General features: G+C 39.5%; 1 protein-coding gene and 1 pseudogene across 8 annotated transcripts in view; both read left to right on the forward strand.

Annotated features, from left to right (window-relative positions):
- The window catches only part of CFAP58 (cilia and flagella associated protein 58), a 151,243-nt gene that overhangs the window by 90,258 nt on the left and 41,557 nt on the right, over window positions 1–19,428 (forward strand). For 6 of the 8 annotated variants that reach the window (XM_055093363.2, XM_063607883.1, XM_034931435.3 and 3 more), the window contains exons 12-15: window positions 5,495–5,635; window positions 6,813–7,036; window positions 9,863–9,974; window positions 12,826–12,930. In XM_055093363.2, coding sequence (XP_054949338.1) covers window positions 5,495–5,635; window positions 6,813–7,036; window positions 9,863–9,974; window positions 12,826–12,930 — 582 coding nt within the window. The remainder of the gene's footprint in view (window positions 1–5,494; window positions 5,636–6,812; window positions 7,037–9,862; window positions 9,975–12,825; window positions 12,931–19,428) is intronic. The other 2 variants (XM_034931436.3, XM_055093364.2) reach the window with 1 other exon arrangement.
- LOC112441108 (small nucleolar RNA U13) lies at window positions 5,927–6,040 on the forward strand (annotated as a pseudogene).

A 19,428-nucleotide genomic window follows, 5' to 3' on the forward strand; every position in this document is an offset into this window, starting at 1 on the left:
ACAATCCCTCTGCATTCACAACCAAGTACAACCATTGTGCTCACACCCAACCCTCCCAAACTCCTCCCTGGGCCTTCTATAAGGTGATGCTTTGTACCTCTGTTTTTTACTTTGTGTGCATGTGATGTTTCTATCTGCAGTCTTATCAACTGGGTGTTAGAGCTCTGTTCTCACTTGGTTTACCCTTGGCCAGGTTTGTAGTTCACTTTACCTCTGCAGGTCTAAGAACTTTGCAGCTGCTCTTCCAGGGATCATCTCTGTCTTCATATATCTTACTAAGACATACCCTTTAAAATCTACTAATTTAGGATATTCTATGTCTACTAACATAAGGACCCTTTCCAAGAATACAAAGCAAATAATTATGCCATTTTAAATCCTCTAACCAAATATGTTTCACTATACACACCACTAAACCTAATGTATTTTTCTTTTTCCTATCCAGTCCAATAGATTTCCCTTCCAATCCAATTGACCAAGGATTAAAAAAGGAACTTCTAAGAAAATAATGCCACTTTTGTTATGAAAATATATGTGCAGAATACTCATGGGTGCTTAAGAGCCACTTACAGAAACTGTTTACAACAAATTAGAGACTGGGTACCTTGCTTTCTGCACATATTAGCTTTCAAAGATAGTCACTGTCTTGAAAATTTATATCTAGTGTTGGGCAGGCTCAATGCCATATTTTCTAGATTCTAAGATACCATAGATTGAAATAGGCACTCTCAATTTAATAATGAGTTTTGTCAAGTTAATGATAGGTTTTCATGGAAATAAAATTACTACATTAAATTAACTTAAAGCTCATTTTATTTGAGAAAGATTAAACTGTAACAAAAGTGCATGTACAAAAAAGATATTGTAACTGATATATTTACCTGTCTCAGACATTCATCTCCCCCACTCTAGCTTATGATAGAAAAAGAATAGAAGATTCTGCATTGTTTTTTATATATAAAGAAATATACATATATTTTCTAAAACTGGAAAATATTCTGCATCTTTGCCCTTGTACTCCCTGTTTGAAACCAGAGTTTTATAGAAAACAGTTTGTTCCACTGTGGAACTTGTAGTGGGATAGGGTTTATTTATTGCTGAATGAATCGGAAGAAACTTATTTTAAACATTGCTTCACCCATGAGTGGTATGGGCCATGTTAGCAAGGCTCAATGTAATCCATTTGGTGCATCATCTCTTTCCCTTTAAAGGATGGTGTTGGGTCTCATCTCTTACTTTCCCTAGTAATGCTCTATTCAAAAGATTAATTATTACTCCATAATGGGGTCCAAGTTGGAACTAATGTCGTTCTACAAAATCCTGCTTTAGAACAAGTGTCCTATACAAAATATCAATTATTCCTAATTCCTCAGAGTTTGACTTTAGCTAATATTTGTTTCATTTATGGCCTCTGCCATCAGGTGTCTACATAAAGCTCAAAAGAAGCATCATAATACAATAAAATACAGGGCAATAAAGTCCTGTATCATTTGGACCTGGGCCAGCAGATTTGGCAGCTGGTGAACATGAAGGATGATTAAAAGGCTTCTGCTCCAGAGACTGCTCCAAATGGAGAATCCCAGGTCTGGATGGCTTTGGGTCATCGATTATAGGAAGATGATTGCTTTGGACTTACTGTTGAACTGGGATGCCCTTTCTCCCTGCATTTCCAATGAAGGCAAGAATGAGGAGCAGAGAGAGAGGCCTGCCTGATTTATTATTTGAGTCTATCCAAGGGTGACTTGCAATGGTGCTCCGACTGGATAATTTTGGCCTATCATTAAGCCCGTTTGACATTCTCTAGAAAAATATGACAGCTCAAATGTTGAGTTTTAGCCTCTTGACTTTTTTAGCCTAAGAATGAATCACATTTCACACAGGTCCCTGGATTTCATGCATCTGAAGTCTGCCAACCAAAACCCTGAGGGAAAGGGCAGATTTTCTAGTAACTTTGCTCCAAGAGACATTTATCTCATTATTGTGAGTTGTACGAAGCTACGCGGGTACATAATCCCTCTCGGAGGGGCAAGCCCTTGCCTGCTAGGTAGCCTGTGAGATACCCTTGGACAGGACAATTCAATTTATGACTTTTCCAAGCCGATAGGCAAACGACTGTCTTTAGTAGGTCATCCTCATCTTCATCCATCCCCTTCAGCAGACAAATCTTGTCCTTCCATGTTTCTTTTACTTTTTCTGTTGCTACCAGGCTCCACTGGTGCCTGAGGATCCTGTACACTGTCAGCACATTATGGTTGTGACAGGATGTCAGTAGTTCTCTGCAGATGTTGCTGTGTCTGCATTCATCTGCCCATTGTGTCCCAGGCTTGTTTCATCAGCACTGAAGGAACCATCTCATTTGGAGTGTCTGCCTTCCAGTCCTAACAAGCCCCTGATTCTATCTTGTCTCTTTCCAATCATCCTACATGTATCTGATAGCACTTTGATTCTTGGTGAATAATTCAGCAGCAAATTCTCTGTGTCTAGAGCTCAGCACCACATTAGAGCCTGGCTTCAGGGCACCATATTCTTTTACTCAGTGGACTCTGTAGCCTGCCATGGATAGGGAGCTGTTATCCATGAGAGAGAGAGAGAGAGAAAGAAAGAGAAAGAGAGAGAGAGCCTAATTATTCTCATGGCTAGAAGACTTCAGGTGGTACTATTTGTTTTGCTAGATTTAAACAGATGATTTCTATGAAACTCGTGTTGAGATCATGTATGAATGGGAGAAATTCTACAAGTATGACTCTTGAGATATGATTTATGCCCATAGCCAAATCTGGTTACAGATAATCCATAATGCCTTTTGCAAAATTGTATAATTGTGGAAGCAGTGAGTAAAGGCTGTGTCCCGCCATCTCATTATAACTTTTTACCACCAGTAACACTTGGATAGGTGCAGAAACCTCAGGTCCCACCTAGGGCATTGCTTGATGAGCTTTTGAATGCATAGTGGTTGTTGCCATCCTTCCTGGGTGAGATGGCTCAGTTTTATAACTGCTAAATGCATTAGACCCAAGGTATTTTGTTGATGTTAACATTTTCTGCCAATGTCTAATGCCACATCTTGTTTACAGCCCATAAATTTATGACATAAGGAGACCACTCAGAATTTTGATATATTATGAAAAAAGTACCCAGCAATGCCAAATGCACGAGTGGTTTTACATTTCAGACAGATACTTTTACACACTGTTGATTGCATTTGAATATAACAGGGGTTTCATTTTGTTCTCCTGATGGATTCTGATCAGCTCTTGGCACTTAAGAACAGGGAAGTGAATGTTGCACATCTGGGAAAATAAAAGTTTTATTAAAGAAAGCATGAGCCAAACAGGTATTTTATTGCTGTCTTTGCTGTCACCTTAAATGATTATAGAAACAGAAAGGCTGGTTCTTTGTTCTCTTTCCTAACAGACAATCCCCCCAAGTGGTAAATACTAGATGAGATCTTTTCTCAATAAGTATTTCCTTTTGCTTATCCCTAGACCAAAACATATTTCATGAATGAACAAACAAAATGTCATAAAAGAAACCCTTCGTTTTATAGTACCTGGTTGCATTCAGTTTGTGATGTTACACATCTGTTACAAGGTACACAGTATCTTTTACTGTTTGGATAAGTCTGAGGTGTAGAATTAATGACTTTTGGTTTTCATGGGGCAGAGACAGACCGTAACTAAAGTTGGGTTGGTTCAAAGGCACTTAAAAGTATGAGGTTTCCATCATCTTGGTGTCATTTCTGGGTAGGCGGGGGTCCAAATATTGACTTGAAGGAAAAAATTATTACTCTTTTACTGACATTTGCCAACTTGCAAGCCACTGACAAGTTGAAACCTTAATATTATCTTGTCATCTCCGTTGTGATTCCAGCATGGGGGAAAGCAGAGCTCTTCCTCCTCATTTGCTTCTTCTTGTTCTGACCTGGTCTGTGATATCCATCATCCATCCCAGTTGGGCATGGAACCTCTCAAAGGCATATTCTTCTTTCCTGTAACGTATGTAACTTTGGTTCCCCCACTGCATGCCCTATATAGTGCATGGCACACAAGGCCTTTCCCTGTCTGGCTTAGCTGTTTGTGAGCCTTACCTCCAGCTATTCCCTACCTAACTCTCTAATTCAGCCATACTGGCTGTTCCACTGTCTGGTGAACACACCAGGTACTTTATAGTTTGCATGCCTTTGTTCCCAAAAGCCTGACTGTTGAATGCCCTGCTCTAACACATACCCTTCCATGTTGGCAATATCTGTCAACTGCCAGTGACCTGACTGGTTCTTCCCTCTAAACCCCAGGCAGAAATATAAACTCCTTTATGTGTACACACATGTCCTTTTCACATAGGTAGATAGCATTTTCACACTTGTTGGTTATCCATCATCTTCAATGGATGGCGAATCCCTCAAGTCTTGCTTATCTTCTATATTTAATTTGGAACTCTTGGGTGGTGACAGTAGAAGGAGCACAGGCTTTGGAATCAAAAGATCTGGGTTGGAATCTCAATCTGCTATTTAATAGCTCCATGACCTTGGGCAAGTCGCTTGCTTTTGTCTCTGTAATTGCATTAAATGGAGACAGGAGTAGTTACACAAATGCCTAGTATCATGCCTGGGATATGGTAGGTCACAAACAAACTTGTGGAATAGAAGTGAACATGCACTTTGATGAGACAAAAATTGTCCTGCTGAAACTTAACAGTCCATAGCACCCTTTCTCCATAATTCCTGTGATTTTCATATAAACTTAGGGGCCAGATTCAGGTCTGAGCTCTCTGAGAAAGCAGCCCTGCTACCCCCAGTCTAATGATGATTTTTTCTTTGACCTCCCATAATATCGATTCACTGTCTGTGTGATAATCAAGATGCTGAAAAATTATTGCCTGGACTTCTTAATATTTGCATAATATTTGTCTATCTTATCCTCTCATCTGGGTTGGAAGTGCCATAGAAGTAGGATCTATATATCTTTTTATAAATGACATCCCTTCTGTTTCATCAGGATGTTTTACAAGACAGACAGTTATTATCTTTGACTAGTTTAATTTTGCTTACAAAGGGCTTTACCTTTGCAGTTCGTGTGCTGGTGGTGGTAGGGCCATTACAGGAGCTGGTACACACAGAGGCCTCCCCTGTCCTCACCCCCACATCCTGCTCTGCACTATTCTTTGTGAATTCTCCTGGTGTTTAGCTGGTAAGAGATGAAGTGCTGCTGAATACCAATGAAGCCCCTGCTACACATATATAGAAAAATGATAGAAATCCCTCAAGGGCACAACTCAGAATAAACATGATGACTGTAATGTGCATTGCTATTTCTTTATGAGTGTGTGTGTGTGTGTGTTGTAAGCTTGTTTTGCTTGTGAGAGTGATCAAACTGTGTTAAATGAAACATCAGAGGAAAGAGTAAGAAGCACAACTGTACATCTAAATCCGGGCCCTGTCGTCCTGGTTTGTGCTGTAACGAATTGAAATTTGCCTGTATCTTCCACTCTTTGTCAGGCTGAGCTGCAGAAGCTGAGACAACAAGCCCTGGAGACAAAACACTTTATTGAAAAGCAAGAAGCTGAAGAGAGAAAACTCCTGCGAATAATTGCTGAGGCTGACGGGGAGAGGTTGAGACAGAAGAAGGAATTAGACCAGGTAGACCAAGTCTCCTTGTCAGACTTGCAGACCTTGTCAACAGACACGAGTATTTAATTCCACCCTTCGAAACTTCCTTCCTCTCTAAGCTCTTCCAACCAGCCCTATTGGAAGAACAGCAGCAGAGACCCATCTTGTGTTGATTAATTATGAAATACTCACTCCTTTATTTGACTTATGAGCACTTCCCACGCCTTAGTCACTCCTCTAGGCACTAGGGACACGTTGGCCACCAAGACAATAAGGTTCATCCTCAAGGAGCTTGCATTCTAGTATAATACAGTTGCTCACATATAATTGCAATTAATAATTACATGATTTGATCTTGACTGGGTGTTCACATGTATGTGTAAGATATGCCTCCCTCAAACCTTATCACAATGTCGGCACATTACCCATCCAACATGAAAAAAATAAAAAACAATTTGGGAGATAGAAACCCAAATGCATAATTTGGGGGTTAGAAATTTAACTGCTCTGAGGTACCTGGCAGAGAGAAGTTGGTCAGTGCAAGACAGAAGGAAGTAGTGGAACTTGGCAAGAGCTAGCCCACCATGAAGTCATTCAGATTTGAACATTTATAAATATAATGGGTTTGGAAATAAACAAAACGATACACACATGGGCTACAGAATATTAGATAATTGGACTATTATTATTATTTTTGAGACAGAGTCTCTGTCACCCAGGCTGGAGTGTGGTGGTACCATCTTGGCTCACTACAACCTTCTCCTCCCAGGCTCCAGTGATCCTCCCACCTCAGCTTCCCAAGTAGCTGGGACTACAGACATGTGCCACTGCACCTGGCTAATTTTTATGTTTTTAGTAGAGATGGGGTTTCATCATGTTGGCCAGGCTGCTCGCGAACTCCTGGCCTCAAGTGATCTGCCTGCCTTGGCCTCCCAAAGTGCTGGGATTACATGCATGAGCCACTGTACCCAGCCTTGGACTACTATTATTAATATTATTAAGGATTATCTGTTGTGTGGTGTTTTCAAAAACTCTAATGGGAGGGGTCCAGTGTTGATTGTCTAGCCAGCTCTTTCCAGTGCCCAGCCTATGTGGTGCCCAGTACATGTGGGCATTCAATAGATACTCATTGAATGAATGGTGCTGTCACAGTGAAAAGCTAAGGCTCCTCCTTCCCTGGTGACTATGCCCCTCCCTACCTTCCTAGGTCATCAGTGAGAGAGATATCCTGGGGTCTCAGCTTGTTCGGCGCAATGATGAGTTAGCTTTGCTCTATGAGAAGATCAAGATCCAACAGTCTGTGCTGAATAAAGGGGAGAGCCAGTACAACCAGAGGTTGGAGGACATGAGAATCCTCAGACTTGAGATCAAGAAGCTTCGCCGGGAAAAGGGGATTCTTGCCAGGAGTGTGGCTAATGTTGAAGAACTCAGGTAATAGATAATAGAACTCAGGGCTGAAGGCACAGTGCAACGTGGGGAGCTCCTAAAATCACTTCGTAGTCATGCTTGTTGCTCATTGAAGGTCTTTATCGAGTTGTACAAAATGAAGTTTACAGGATGAAATTATTAACAAATAATAAGAGCAGCTTTTCCATAACATCTCCATTGTGCCCATGCTATGTCACAATAATGAAACAGCTTCCTTTCGGGGGGGTATGGGCGAGTGCGAAAAGGTTTTTAAAAAACCGCATTCTGGATTTTACAAAAGAATTTTCAAGGAAATTAGTTACAATTCAGAAATTTTTTCCCCCAGTGGGCTTTCTTGAATTTCTTTAATAAGTTAGTATGCAAGAGAGGGAGCATCAATATTGAAATTTAATCTGGTAACATTTGCACATCTTTTTCTTGGAATTATATACAGGAAGAAAAGAGGTGGAAAATATAATTTTATCACTACTTGAAAACTTCGTTTCCTTAGAAGGCGGCCAAATTTTATATCTCACTTTTGATTTATCTTCTGCAGCTTTCACTTTAGCTTAGTGTGCCTTCTTCTTTCTTTAAATCTTGCATTACACAAGATCTACTTTCCCTTTGGGAAAACGTCACCATGTTTTATATAGGCAATTGCAGGAAACCAAATAAGAGTTCTGGTATTTTCTCAGTAGCTATCCTTATTCCCCACACACTTGTAGATGAACAGTATCCTTGACCATCTTGGAATAAGGACATGGTTTGGATCTGCTTCTCAAATCAATTGGGTTAGAAGATAGTTTGGATATTTAAATGCAATGAATATATTCAGGAATAGCGAGGTTGCCACTATCAAGGATAAATCAATACTTTTTCTTTTTTTTTTCTTTTGGAGTTGCTTGTATTTCAGATGATGAAAGCAGTACAAATTCATTGTAGAAAATGTGAGAAATGCAGAAAAAATATAAAGAAGGGATTAGAAAATCACTCATAACTTTACTACCCAGAGATACCACCACTGACATTTTGGAGACAAATGGATTCATTCTAAGTAGCTATCGAATAGTCTCCAAACCATCACTAAACTTGTCAGCCATGAGTTATTTTTATTACATACACAAAGGACCACATTTTATCCATTCCCATTCAGTATTGCTAGTTTGTTGATAATATGTTTTATTTTTCTTTTCAATGGGAAGACAACTTAATAAAGGTTGGCGGTCAGCTAGTATGAATTCCAATCTGTCTGGCTACCTACAAGCTGTGTGACCTTGGGCAAGTCACTGAACTTCCCTGAGCTTTGGATTTGGCGTCACAATTAAACAGGAAAACAAATCAATGTGCCTAGTATAGAGTCTAGTACAAAGCAGGCCGTCAAATACGGTAGCTAATATTTCTGCCCTCCCCTTCTGATGACATTCTAGAAAATTGAAGTGTTAAAAATATGCTTTTAATTCTAAGCAGCTTGCTCTGAGCGCCCTGTTGAGTGAACATCATGCAGTTAATTCTAATGGTTTGTCTTGCTAATGAGGGGAAGTTGTATTATTGGTTTAAATGAAGCGATTAAGTAAAAGAGATGGCTTAGTATTAGTAATCTGCACCCCTGCAGCAGGCGAGGACAGGTCATAATATCCTTATTGCCCGTGTCAATGCAAGTGCTTGCTTCTTCTCTGCCTCCCAACGTCTCATTCGATAGGGCGACAGCCAGCTCGCAACACTGAGGATGGCTGTCACATATTACCTATCAACTAGAGATTTCTGAAGATTTTAGCAGTGTGTTTCAGCCAGAGCTAGTTATTCAGGACTTTTTCAGCCATCTGTGTAGTTGTGGAACTCAAGATAAAATCTCATTACAACTTCTAACTTGGATTTCTCAATCCGGACTGCATGTGAGAATTGCCAAGACCTCTGAAGCTGGGGACCCATGCTAGACTATTAAACGGAATCCCTGTAAGGATTGGGTCCAGGAGAAGAGGTATTTTTCAAAGCTCCCCAGGGGATTTCAATGTGTAGTGAGGGTAGAGACGTATGCCCTAACTAGTGTTAGGTTATCACCTGAGCCTCAATATATTGGTGTCAGGTGCTGAGTTTGTGGACTGTAGCCTGTTCACTTATTACCACTATAGAGACACTCAGAAACATTAAACAGTATATTGAAACTGTCATAATTCACTGCTGAAATGGTCTGACTCTGTGTCCCCACCCACATCTCACCTTGAATTGTAATAATCCCCACATGTCATGGGTGGGGTCCAGGTGGAGATAATTGAACCATAGGGGTAGTTTCCCCCATGCTGTTCTCGTTGTAGTGATGTAGTGAATAAGTCTCACGAGATCTGATGGTTTTTATAACTGGGAGTTCCCCTAGAGAAGCTCTCTTGCCTGCCACGGTGTTAAGATGTTCCTTTGCTCTCCCTTTGTCTTCCTCCATGATTGTGAGGCCTCTCCAGCCATGTGGAACTGTGAGTCCATTAAACCTCTTTCCTTTATAAATTACCCAGTCTTGGGTATGTCTTTATTAGCAGTGTGAGAAAAGACTAATACAATCCCCCTGCCCTTTGTTCTTTTCGTATACTTATAAATTTATTGAGTATCCAGAACCATGACTCTGACTCTGAAGCCCTGGCACTTTTTTTTTTTTTTTTTTTTAAAGCTAAGCCAATTCTTGAGCTCTGCAAGAATTAATATCATCTTGCCCAGAATTAGGAGGCTGGTCCCTGTGTTCACAATATTCTCCCTAACTCCAACTTTTTATATAAGACATAGTGTGTATGCAACCAATTAAAGATAGATAGGATATTCAAACAGGTGGATAATTCTTTGCAAAATCAAGTTTGTCTTATTCAGACAGGAGTTTTTTCACATGCAAAGAGAATTGTTGAAGGAGAGGACACGCTGCCGAGCCCTGGAGGAGGAGCTGGAGAATCCCCTGAATGTGCACAGATGGAGGAAGCTCGAGGTAACATCTGGCAGCGTGTTCTCCCCATCCCCAAATCTCTCCTCCTATCCCACGCGAAGCTTCTAACCTAAAGCACAACGAGAAGCGAGGTTTTATTTAATGCTATGCAAATTGTCACCTAAAATGTAAGGCTGTATCTGATGTAAATTGAGTTCTCTCAGAACCAGATGGTTCATTTGGGTTTTGTTTTAAAAGTCTTGCACAAAATTCTTTCTACCTAAAGAAAGCCCAGTGAAAGCTGTGAACCTGCCTCACCAATTGACATTTATTTTTCTGGCTTGGGTAGGTTTTGGTTAACCAGTTATCCTAAGGCTGCCTGTTAGTCTTGGATGTTCATGGCCTTTAATGATATTGGTCACCAGCATCTCCACCATCTTTCAATTGATCTTTGCCTCCTTTTATTACTTACAGAAAATACGGTTTTGTGAACTGCCCTCTTTTTGAAAGCATTGCGTTAGCCAAGCCCTTTCTTTTAGAATCTGGGGATACAGCTGAAGTCCCATTGGTAGGGGATGGATAATCAACTTCATATTTAATTTAATTCTGTGACTTTCTGATAGTCATTACCACCAGCACTGAAAATGACAGTTAAAGACAAACTCTGCTTATTCAAGAAAATCCATCTCTTTAGTTGTAACTAGCAATGTGGATGCTAAAAGGGCCTTCGACTAAATGAATGATCAGGGTATTGGGAGATGTAAGTATGTCATATAAGATAAAGCAGGGCAGGTATAAGAAAGAAAATCAGCCAGGGAGATTTTTGTTTTTGTTTTTCTTTTTTTTTGAGATGGAGTCTCGCTCTGTCACCCAGGCTGGAGTGCAGTGGCGTGATCTCGGCTCACTGCAAGCTCTGCCTCCCGGGTTCACGCCATTCTCCTGCCTCAGCCTCCCAAGTAGCTGGGACTACAGGCGTCCACCACCATGCCCGGCTAATTTTTTGTATTTTTAGCAGAGACACGGTTTCACCGTGGTCTCAATCTCCTGACCTCGTGATCCGCCCGCTTCAGCCTCCCAAAGTGCTGGGATTACAGGCATGAGCCACCACGCCCAGCCTTTGTTTTTCATTTTCATTTTTTTTCTTTAAGAATGGAAAAGACAATCTGTATTTTACATAGGGACCTGTAAGAGAGGAAAAAATAGAAATTCCTTTATTTTTGTTTTTAATTTTTATTTTTTCCTTATAAGAAAGAAAATCAGCCAGGTAGATTCTTGTTTTCCATTTTTATTTTTTCCTTTTAATGAAGAAAGCATTAAGGATAATGCATTATAAATTGTTATGTAAACATGAGGCCTGAATTTTAACAGCATCCAACCCTGCCAGGTGAATGTGTGCCAGATCTAGTCCCAATAGATGGATATCAGTTGGCACTGCTTAGTATTTCTTAAGCAAAGTCAGAGTCAATAGCATCTCTCTTTTTCTTTTCTCTTTTGGACCCTCATTCCTTCCTCTTCAAATGCCAAGAGTGGTGTAGTTTACTAACCCAATAGTAATATGGATATGTCTGCAGAAGTGGAGATGAAGATTTTAAATTCATTTACTGTCACATTAGTTTATTCCATGTGTTTTCATGCAGATCTTTAAAGTTTCCAATTCCACATCAATTTCTGTTAGAAAAATTAGAAAATAGAGACTCTGGGAGGCAGTTGAAAATATTTAGCTGTTAGATTAATTCAAAATGTCAGTACAGTTGAAAGTGAAGCCTTGGCTGAAAGTGTAGAGGACACATTACCAATTTATAACTGTATATCTTGTTTGAATTGTACACAACTAGTGAAGGAACATCAAAGCTTTGTGGATTGATAATTCCATTTCAGAGCTAAATGCCATGGTAGTGTTCTGCTGCCAATAATTAGCAGAAGTCCACATCCTGGAAGCGGTCCCCATCATAGACTGCAGTGAATCTTCCTGTTGACAATTACCAAAGGAGAATCCTAAGGCTGAGTGAATTAGGGAGCCCTGTTTCATTCCATTCAAGAATTCTAGGGGCTGGGCACAGTGGCTCACACCTGTAATCCCAGCACTTTGGGAGGCCAAGGTGGGAGGATTGCCTGAGCCCAGGAGTAAACCTGGGCAATCTAGTGAGACCCTGTCTTTACAAAAAAATTAACCAGATGTGGTGGCATGTGCCTGTGGTCCCAGCTACTTGGAGACTGAGGCAGGAGGATTGCTCGATCCCCCAGAGTTCAAGGCTGCAGTGAGCCATGATCGCACCACTGCACTCCAGCCTGGGCAACAGAGTGAGACCCTGTCTCAAACAACAACAACAACAATAAAAAGAATTCTGGAAAATTAAGTAAACAGAGGAGATGGTAGGGTAAGCCTCAGAGCATAGGAATTGAGAACTGTGCCTTTGGAGCTTGGCATATTTGGGCGTGATTCCGGCTCTGAGCCTTGCCAGTCTGGGTAAATGACTTAGTTTCTCTCAGCCTCAGTTGTCCTATCAGTATAAAAGGAGAAGACATACTGTCTCCTAGGGCTGTCCTGCAGCTAAAGTATAATGTTGTATAAAAAGCACTTAGCATAGTGTCTGGATGGTGGCAAAGAATCATATATCAAGCATAGTAGCTACCATTATTGTTATTCCCACTGGTGGAATAAATATATTTACTTTGTATTCGTAGAATAACTAATGCCATAGAAAAAACATTAGGAAAACTGCAGTCTGCCTTTTTGGGGACAGGAATTTATGATTTTCTCATTTATTATACTTTATTTTTGGTTCTAATTCTCTCTGTATTAGGTCTGCAGGTTTGCAATAGATTTTAATAAGACAATGTGCATTTTACATAGAGGCCTCAGTGCTTTGAAGCTGATGATATCTCAGCTGCTATTGTTGTTCCCCTTGGACAGGCCAGCGACCCCGATGCATATGAGCTGATACAGAAAATTCACACCCTGCAGAAGCGTCTCATCAGCAAGACTGAAGAGGTGGTTGAAAAAGAGCTGCTCCTACAGGTAGCATTTTTGTTTTCTGTACTCATTGTACAAGTGGATTGCCTTAGCACCACCATCTCCAGGACTACGTTCTTAGAATTAGTCAGTTATTTGGCAGCATTGCATGTCCTGTATTTAACTGTAGATGGCAACAGTGACTTACACATAAAGAACAAGCACAGCCTGATTAATTGGTCTTTTACGTTGCGATCACTGATATTTCAAGAATTCTGGAAAATTAAGTTCAAGGCTAGACTTACTGCAATGGGTAATGTGAGCAACCCCCATCCCACTTCTCTACAGTTTTATTTATCAGATTCTTTTAAACATTTTTCTTCATATCTTCATATAATGCAAAATGCAGTGATTTTGATTTTGAAAATAAGCTTTCTCATAGAGCACAAATGATCTGTTCACATGAAGATTTGTGTGAGTGAAATGGAAGAAGAGATTTCTTTTTGAGGATTTTATGCAGTAAATTGTTCTGTAGCAATTAGGCCTATATCTTTGCAAGGGCCAGCTGTCATCATCATCACCATCTTCCTCACTGCCATCATCATCATCATCATCACTTACTGCATGCCAGATATGCTGGTGGCTTTACCTACTTGGTCCCATTTCCTCTTTGCAGTTCAGGAAGCAGGTGTGGTCATCCCCAGCTGATGACCGAGGAAGTCAGGGCCCACGAGTTTAGTGTGGATGAGAATGTCAGCTCTTGAAGTTAGATGGCTTGGTTTGGAATACTGCCAGTTGCTATGTCAGTTTAACTTCATTGCACCTGATGTTCTTAGTCTGTATTATGGGACAATAACAGAACCTGTGAAAATGGATATTGTGAGGATGGAAAGGGTTTAGTATTATCCATGGTAACATGGTGTCTAATAAATATTAGCAATTATTCATGTTACTTTGGATTCCAAAACCCATAATTAATTAATTAATTAATTTTTTGAGACCGTCTTGCCCTGTTGCCCAGGCTGGAGTGCAGTGGTGCCATCTCGGTTCACTGCAGCCTCTGCCTCCCAGGTTCAAGTGATTCTCCTGCCTCAGCCTCCCAAGTAGCTGGGATTACAGGTGTGTGCCACCACGCCTGGCTAATTTTTGTATTTTTAGTAGAGATGGGGTTTCACCATGTTGGCCAGGATGGTCTCAAACTCCTGACCCCAAGTATCTGCCTGCCTTGGCCTCCCAAAGTGCTGGGATTACAGGCGTGAGCCACTGTGCCCAGCCCCAAAGCCCATAATTTTAATCACTAGGTTAATATTAGTAGGAGTAGGAACTTCTATATATGAGTAAGGGACATTTGCTCCTTCTGTTTTACAGTCTACCTTAAGAAAGATATTTACCCTAAAGTTGGGTATACAGTAAATAGCCTTCCAGAATATCGTGACACTGAATGGCCAACAGGGATTTTCCTCTTCTCTTGTAGATTACTGTGTGGTTGAGGGAGTAGACTTTGGAGTCCAGAAAGATCTGGTCTTAAATCAGTTTCAATCCTTGATCATTTCATGACTTTAAGAGAATTACATACGTTGTACAAATCTCAGTTTTCCCATCTGTAAAATGGGGATAATAATACCTGTTTTTTATAATGGGAGGAGGATACTCTAATCAGAGTACATAGTTTGGATGTCTTGTAAGGATAACCAATTAGTACGTGGCACTGGGCTTTGACAGTCCAGAGTTTGCTGTTCCACTGATGCTGGCCACAAGTCATTTCCCAAGTCTGTGCAGCTGGTTAAGTGCTAGGGTGGGACTTGGTCCCGGCAGTCACTCCAGAGCTCACGCTTTCTACTTCCTTGTCTGTTCTGTTATCACCACTTTGTTAGTTTTAAAAAGAACCAAATCTTATGTTTGCCAAGCATCTGTATTATAAGTTTGTTTTATATTTCATGGACTGCTCTAACTTTATTATTTCCTTCCCTCTATATACTCTGGGTTTACTGGGTTCTTCTACCTTTTTAAGGTTAATGCTCAGCTCATCAATGTTCAGTCTTCTCTTCTAATATAAATATTTCAGTTATAAAATGTCTTTTAAATTATTTATTTAGGGTTGGGTGCAGTGGATCATGCCTATAATCCCAGCGCGTTGGGAGGCCAAGTGGGGGTGGATTGCTTGAGCTCAGGAGTTTGAGACCAGCCTAGATAACATGGCAAAACCTTATCTCTACAAAGAATACAAATATTAGCCAGGCGTGGGGGCGTGCACATTTAGACCCCGCTATGCAGGGAGAATTGCTTGAGCCCATGAATTCGAGGCTGTAGTGAGCTGTGATTGTGCCACTGCACTTCAGCCTAGGTGACAGTGTGAGACCCCGTCTCATAAAAAAAAAATTATTTAGTTCCTTTCCACAGGTTTTGATATGGGGAATTTTCATTTAGTCCTAAATGTTGTATATTTTCAGAATTACTTCTCCTTTGACAGTAAGTCTTAATAAATATTCACTATTTCTCCTAATCATAATTAGGAGATATTTTATGATATTTTAGGATAATTAAAAGTGTATTTTAAATTTTCCAAATATATATGTATTTAAGTTATCTTTTACTTACTGATTGGTCACTTTTCTGCATTGTTGTCTGTATTATACAGATTCTTTGGAATTTGTTGAACTTGATTTGTGACCAACTAAGTGGTCAGTTTTTATACCTGATGCCTGCTGTTTGAAAAACATACATACTCTCTAAATGCTCTGGGTTCAGTGTTCTCTGTTTGTTCGTTAGATCAACCTTGTTAATTGTATTGTCCACATCTGTACTTTTCCTAATTTTCTGTCTGCCTAATCACTGAAAAATGGTTGGAGATTTGTCTTATTTCTCCTTCTGTCTGACATTTTTTGCTTTAAGAACATTTTAGATCATGATAAGGTGAGTAAAAGATTATAATTTTTATTTCTTCCTGCTTGAATTGCTCCTTTCGTATTATGTAAGAACTCTTGTAATAATATTTTTACTTACAAATTTGCCTAGTATTAACATAGCTCAATCAGCTGGATTTTGAAAAGTAGTTTTCCTATATTTTTACTTTTAAACTTTTGGTGTCTTTGTACTTTAGGAATATCTCTTGTAATTAAAAAAAATCTTATCTTTGTCTTTGTGTTTAGTTTGTTTATTGATAATTTTAGGTTTATTTCTACCTTCTTATTTTCCCTGATTTTTTGTAATGCTCAAAAAAATTCTATCAGACTGAGTTTTCTTTATGTTCTGTTTTCCCGTTTACCAGTCTTCCCACTAAACATTACTACCTATTCCCTTTTTACAGTTTTTCTTTTACTCAACAGTTACCACCACTCAGTATAATATTCTCTCTCTGTCTCTGATTCCCTTAAATACATTATCTTAATTCTTTGTTTTTCTCTTTCGTAGATTCCCTTAAAAATTCACCATGCATAGTTGACATCAAATCTAAAGTCTAAAGTTGATCAATATCTTTCTCCTTCTTACAAACAGTGTAAGGATTTGTAATGCTTTAACTGCAGCTACCCTGCTGTTTCCAAAATCAGCCATCACCACTGTTAAGTTATAGAGTCAATTTATTAAGATTTACCAAGATGTTTACTAGTTCTTTTGTTTTCTATTTCTACATATCTCCAATTCCTTACTTCTGGGTTCTGTCTCTTCCTTTTTGAAGTATATCCTTTCATAGTTCTTTAACCAATAGATTTTTCAATGGTTAACTCTCTCCTTTGCTTGTCTAAAAATGTTTTTAATTTGGCCTTATTTGTAAATGATTAACTTGAAATCTTATTTCTATTAGCACTTTGAAGACGTTGGTCCTTTGTGTCCCCAGCTTCCAGTGATGTGACTGAGAAGTCTGCTGTACGTCTAATTGTTTCTGCTCCTTTTTAGGTGACCTGCCTTTTCTTCTGTTTGATAGTTAGATCTTCTCTTTGCCTTTGATGTTTCAGAGTTTCAGCACAACGCATTTGGGTATTAATTTAGTTTTGCTTACTATGTTCAGAACACACTCCATTTCCTGAATCTGAGGGTTCCTGTGTCTTCGAATAGTCTCTTCTTTAGTGTCTTTATTCACTCCTCCTGGAACTCTTATTAGAAGTATGTTGGGTTTTCTTATTCTTTTTTCCTATTTATTCTTTTTTCCTATTTACTGACCTAGTTGATGTTTTTCTTCTCTTTAACTCTTTGTTACATTTTCTTAGCTTTATCTCTATTTATTTATTTATTCATTTATTTATTTTTTGAGATGGAGTCTCACTCTGTCACCCAGGCTGGAGTGCAGTGGTGCAATCTTGGCGCACTGCAACCTCCGCTTCCCAGGTTCAAGCGATTCTCCTGCCTCAGCCTCCTGAGTAGCTGGGATTACAGGCACCCACCACAATGCCCAGCTAATTTTTGTATTTTTAGTAGAGACGGGGTTTCATCCTGTTGGCTAGGCTGGTCTCGAACTCCTGACCTCAAGTGATCTGCTGGCCTTGGCCTCCCAAAGTGTTAATCTTAATCTTCTTGTTCACCAGTTCTTTCAGTGTGCTTATCTGCTAATAGTCAATCCACTGAGATTTTATTTTCAATTATTTTATTTTTATTTTATAGAGACTCTTTTTCACATATGCCTGGTTTTTGTTGATAGTTTCTTGATCTTTTCTCATGTTTTACATCCTTCCTTTATGTCCCCAATTAATTCAAAAATTTATTTTATAGTCTTAATCTGAGTGTTCTATTATTGAAGTTCTCGAGGGGTTTTCCTGTTTGTTGTGACTGCTGACTTTCACTCACGGTGGATTTTTCCTTTTGTGTTGTGTGATTTTGGATTGTGAACTCATTTTCAGAAAGCCTTTATTTGGGGACTTGGGAATGGTTTAGGTTAAGGGTATGTCCATTCATTTGTTTCTGCCAGGTGCCTTAGAAGATATCACTTGCTTAGAACAATTTTTTTTTAATGTTAAATTCTCACTTTGGGTTTCTTGGACTACTTGGCTAACATATACTAGAACCTCAAACTCTTGTGACAGAAGATGAATGGATACAAATTCTTAGGGAAGCAACTTTTTTTCTTTCCCCCACCCAGAGCCCAGGAGAGATAGTTAGGTTTCCTTGTGGTCTTCCTGTCCCAGTGGGTAGATTTCTATCTATTGTATCTTTTTGCCAAGGGTAAAACTTTTAAAAGTCACTAACTTTATGCTGAGGAATCTTACTACTAACACCCACTTCACACAGGGCCAGCACCTTATCCTTTGCCTTCTTGTGGCCACTAAAATCCAGGCCCTTTGTTCAGCTATCCCTCAGGGGATAGCTGCAATATATATCTATTCACTGTTCTAACATGCAGTTCAGGCTTTGATTTTGACACTTGAGCAAACTAATTGAAAATTCTGTTTTGTGATTAAAACTCATGCTGAATTGTTTTACTCAGCATGTCTAATGCTTTGTGGACATTAGTTTTCATGTTATTTAGTCTGACATATTGCCATAAACAGAAATCTCCTATTTGCTTGACTCACTAGTTTCTTCATCCATAAGTTGGGGACAATAATAGTACCCAGAGAATTGTGTTAGTACACATAAAAGTTTAATAGAATTCTTAGTTCTCATTAACAATGTTATTAATAATAGTATTATTATTAATATCATTAATTACCAGCACAGTTTTTCCAGGCCTCCAAAGTTTAATGTCCTGTCTCAATCCCTTTTAATCAATTCCTTATTTAGCGTTTGGAATGGTTGGGCTGCCCTGTGCCTGCTGTGATTTTTCTCAGCAGCTTGCATAACCCCAGACAACAAGCCTTGTTATCTTGCTGAAGCCCCAAGTGTTCCATAGGATTTGACAGTGCCTCAATTTCATCTTTTAAAATTAAAATATTAGAGAAGTTCTCTGTACTCACAATAGAATATTTTGCAATTAGGAAGACTTTGGGTTGAATTCTTCTGAGTATCACAGCAATTTTTAAATAACTGTTTAATCTGTTATGTGGTGATAGACAGACCCCATCATTTCCAAGCAGCAGGTATGATGGAAGCCTATGTTCAAGCCCCACTCGCCTGTGAACTCTTTGAGGAGGGGCACTTCCCAGTTCTCCTCTCTAATCCCAGTGCCTGATACAGTACTGGGCACACAGATGCTCATTATAGACGGACTGGCTCTCTGCCTGGGCAACTCCTGCCTACCCTTTAGGTCTTAGCTTAAATATTTTTTCCTTAGGAAAGTCCCTTTTCCTAGGTTAGGTGTCTTGGTACACGTTCCCGTAACTGAACTTCTTCCTTATACCACTCATCACACTTGTAATTAATGAAATAGTTGTCATTAATATGTAATGGCTCTTTCCTGTTAGACTATAAGCTTCGCAAAGGAGTTCTGGTGTCTGTCTTGTTGATCATCACATCCCTAATTTCTCATCCACAAATATTTGTCTAGCAACTTATTAAAGGTTGAAAGATTTGTGGTCCTTCAGAAAGTGGTATGTTGCACAGTCATTTAAGTTCGTCTTCGAGCTCTGAGAGGTGGCCTTTGCGTTTTTTTATTGACTTCTGACTTTTCAGGAGTCTGGAATTTACTGTGGGTTT

This window comes from Pan paniscus, chromosome 8 (assembly GCF_029289425.2).
Source record: "Pan paniscus chromosome 8, NHGRI_mPanPan1-v2.0_pri, whole genome shotgun sequence".
NCBI lineage: Eukaryota > Metazoa > Chordata > Mammalia > Primates > Hominidae > Pan > Pan paniscus.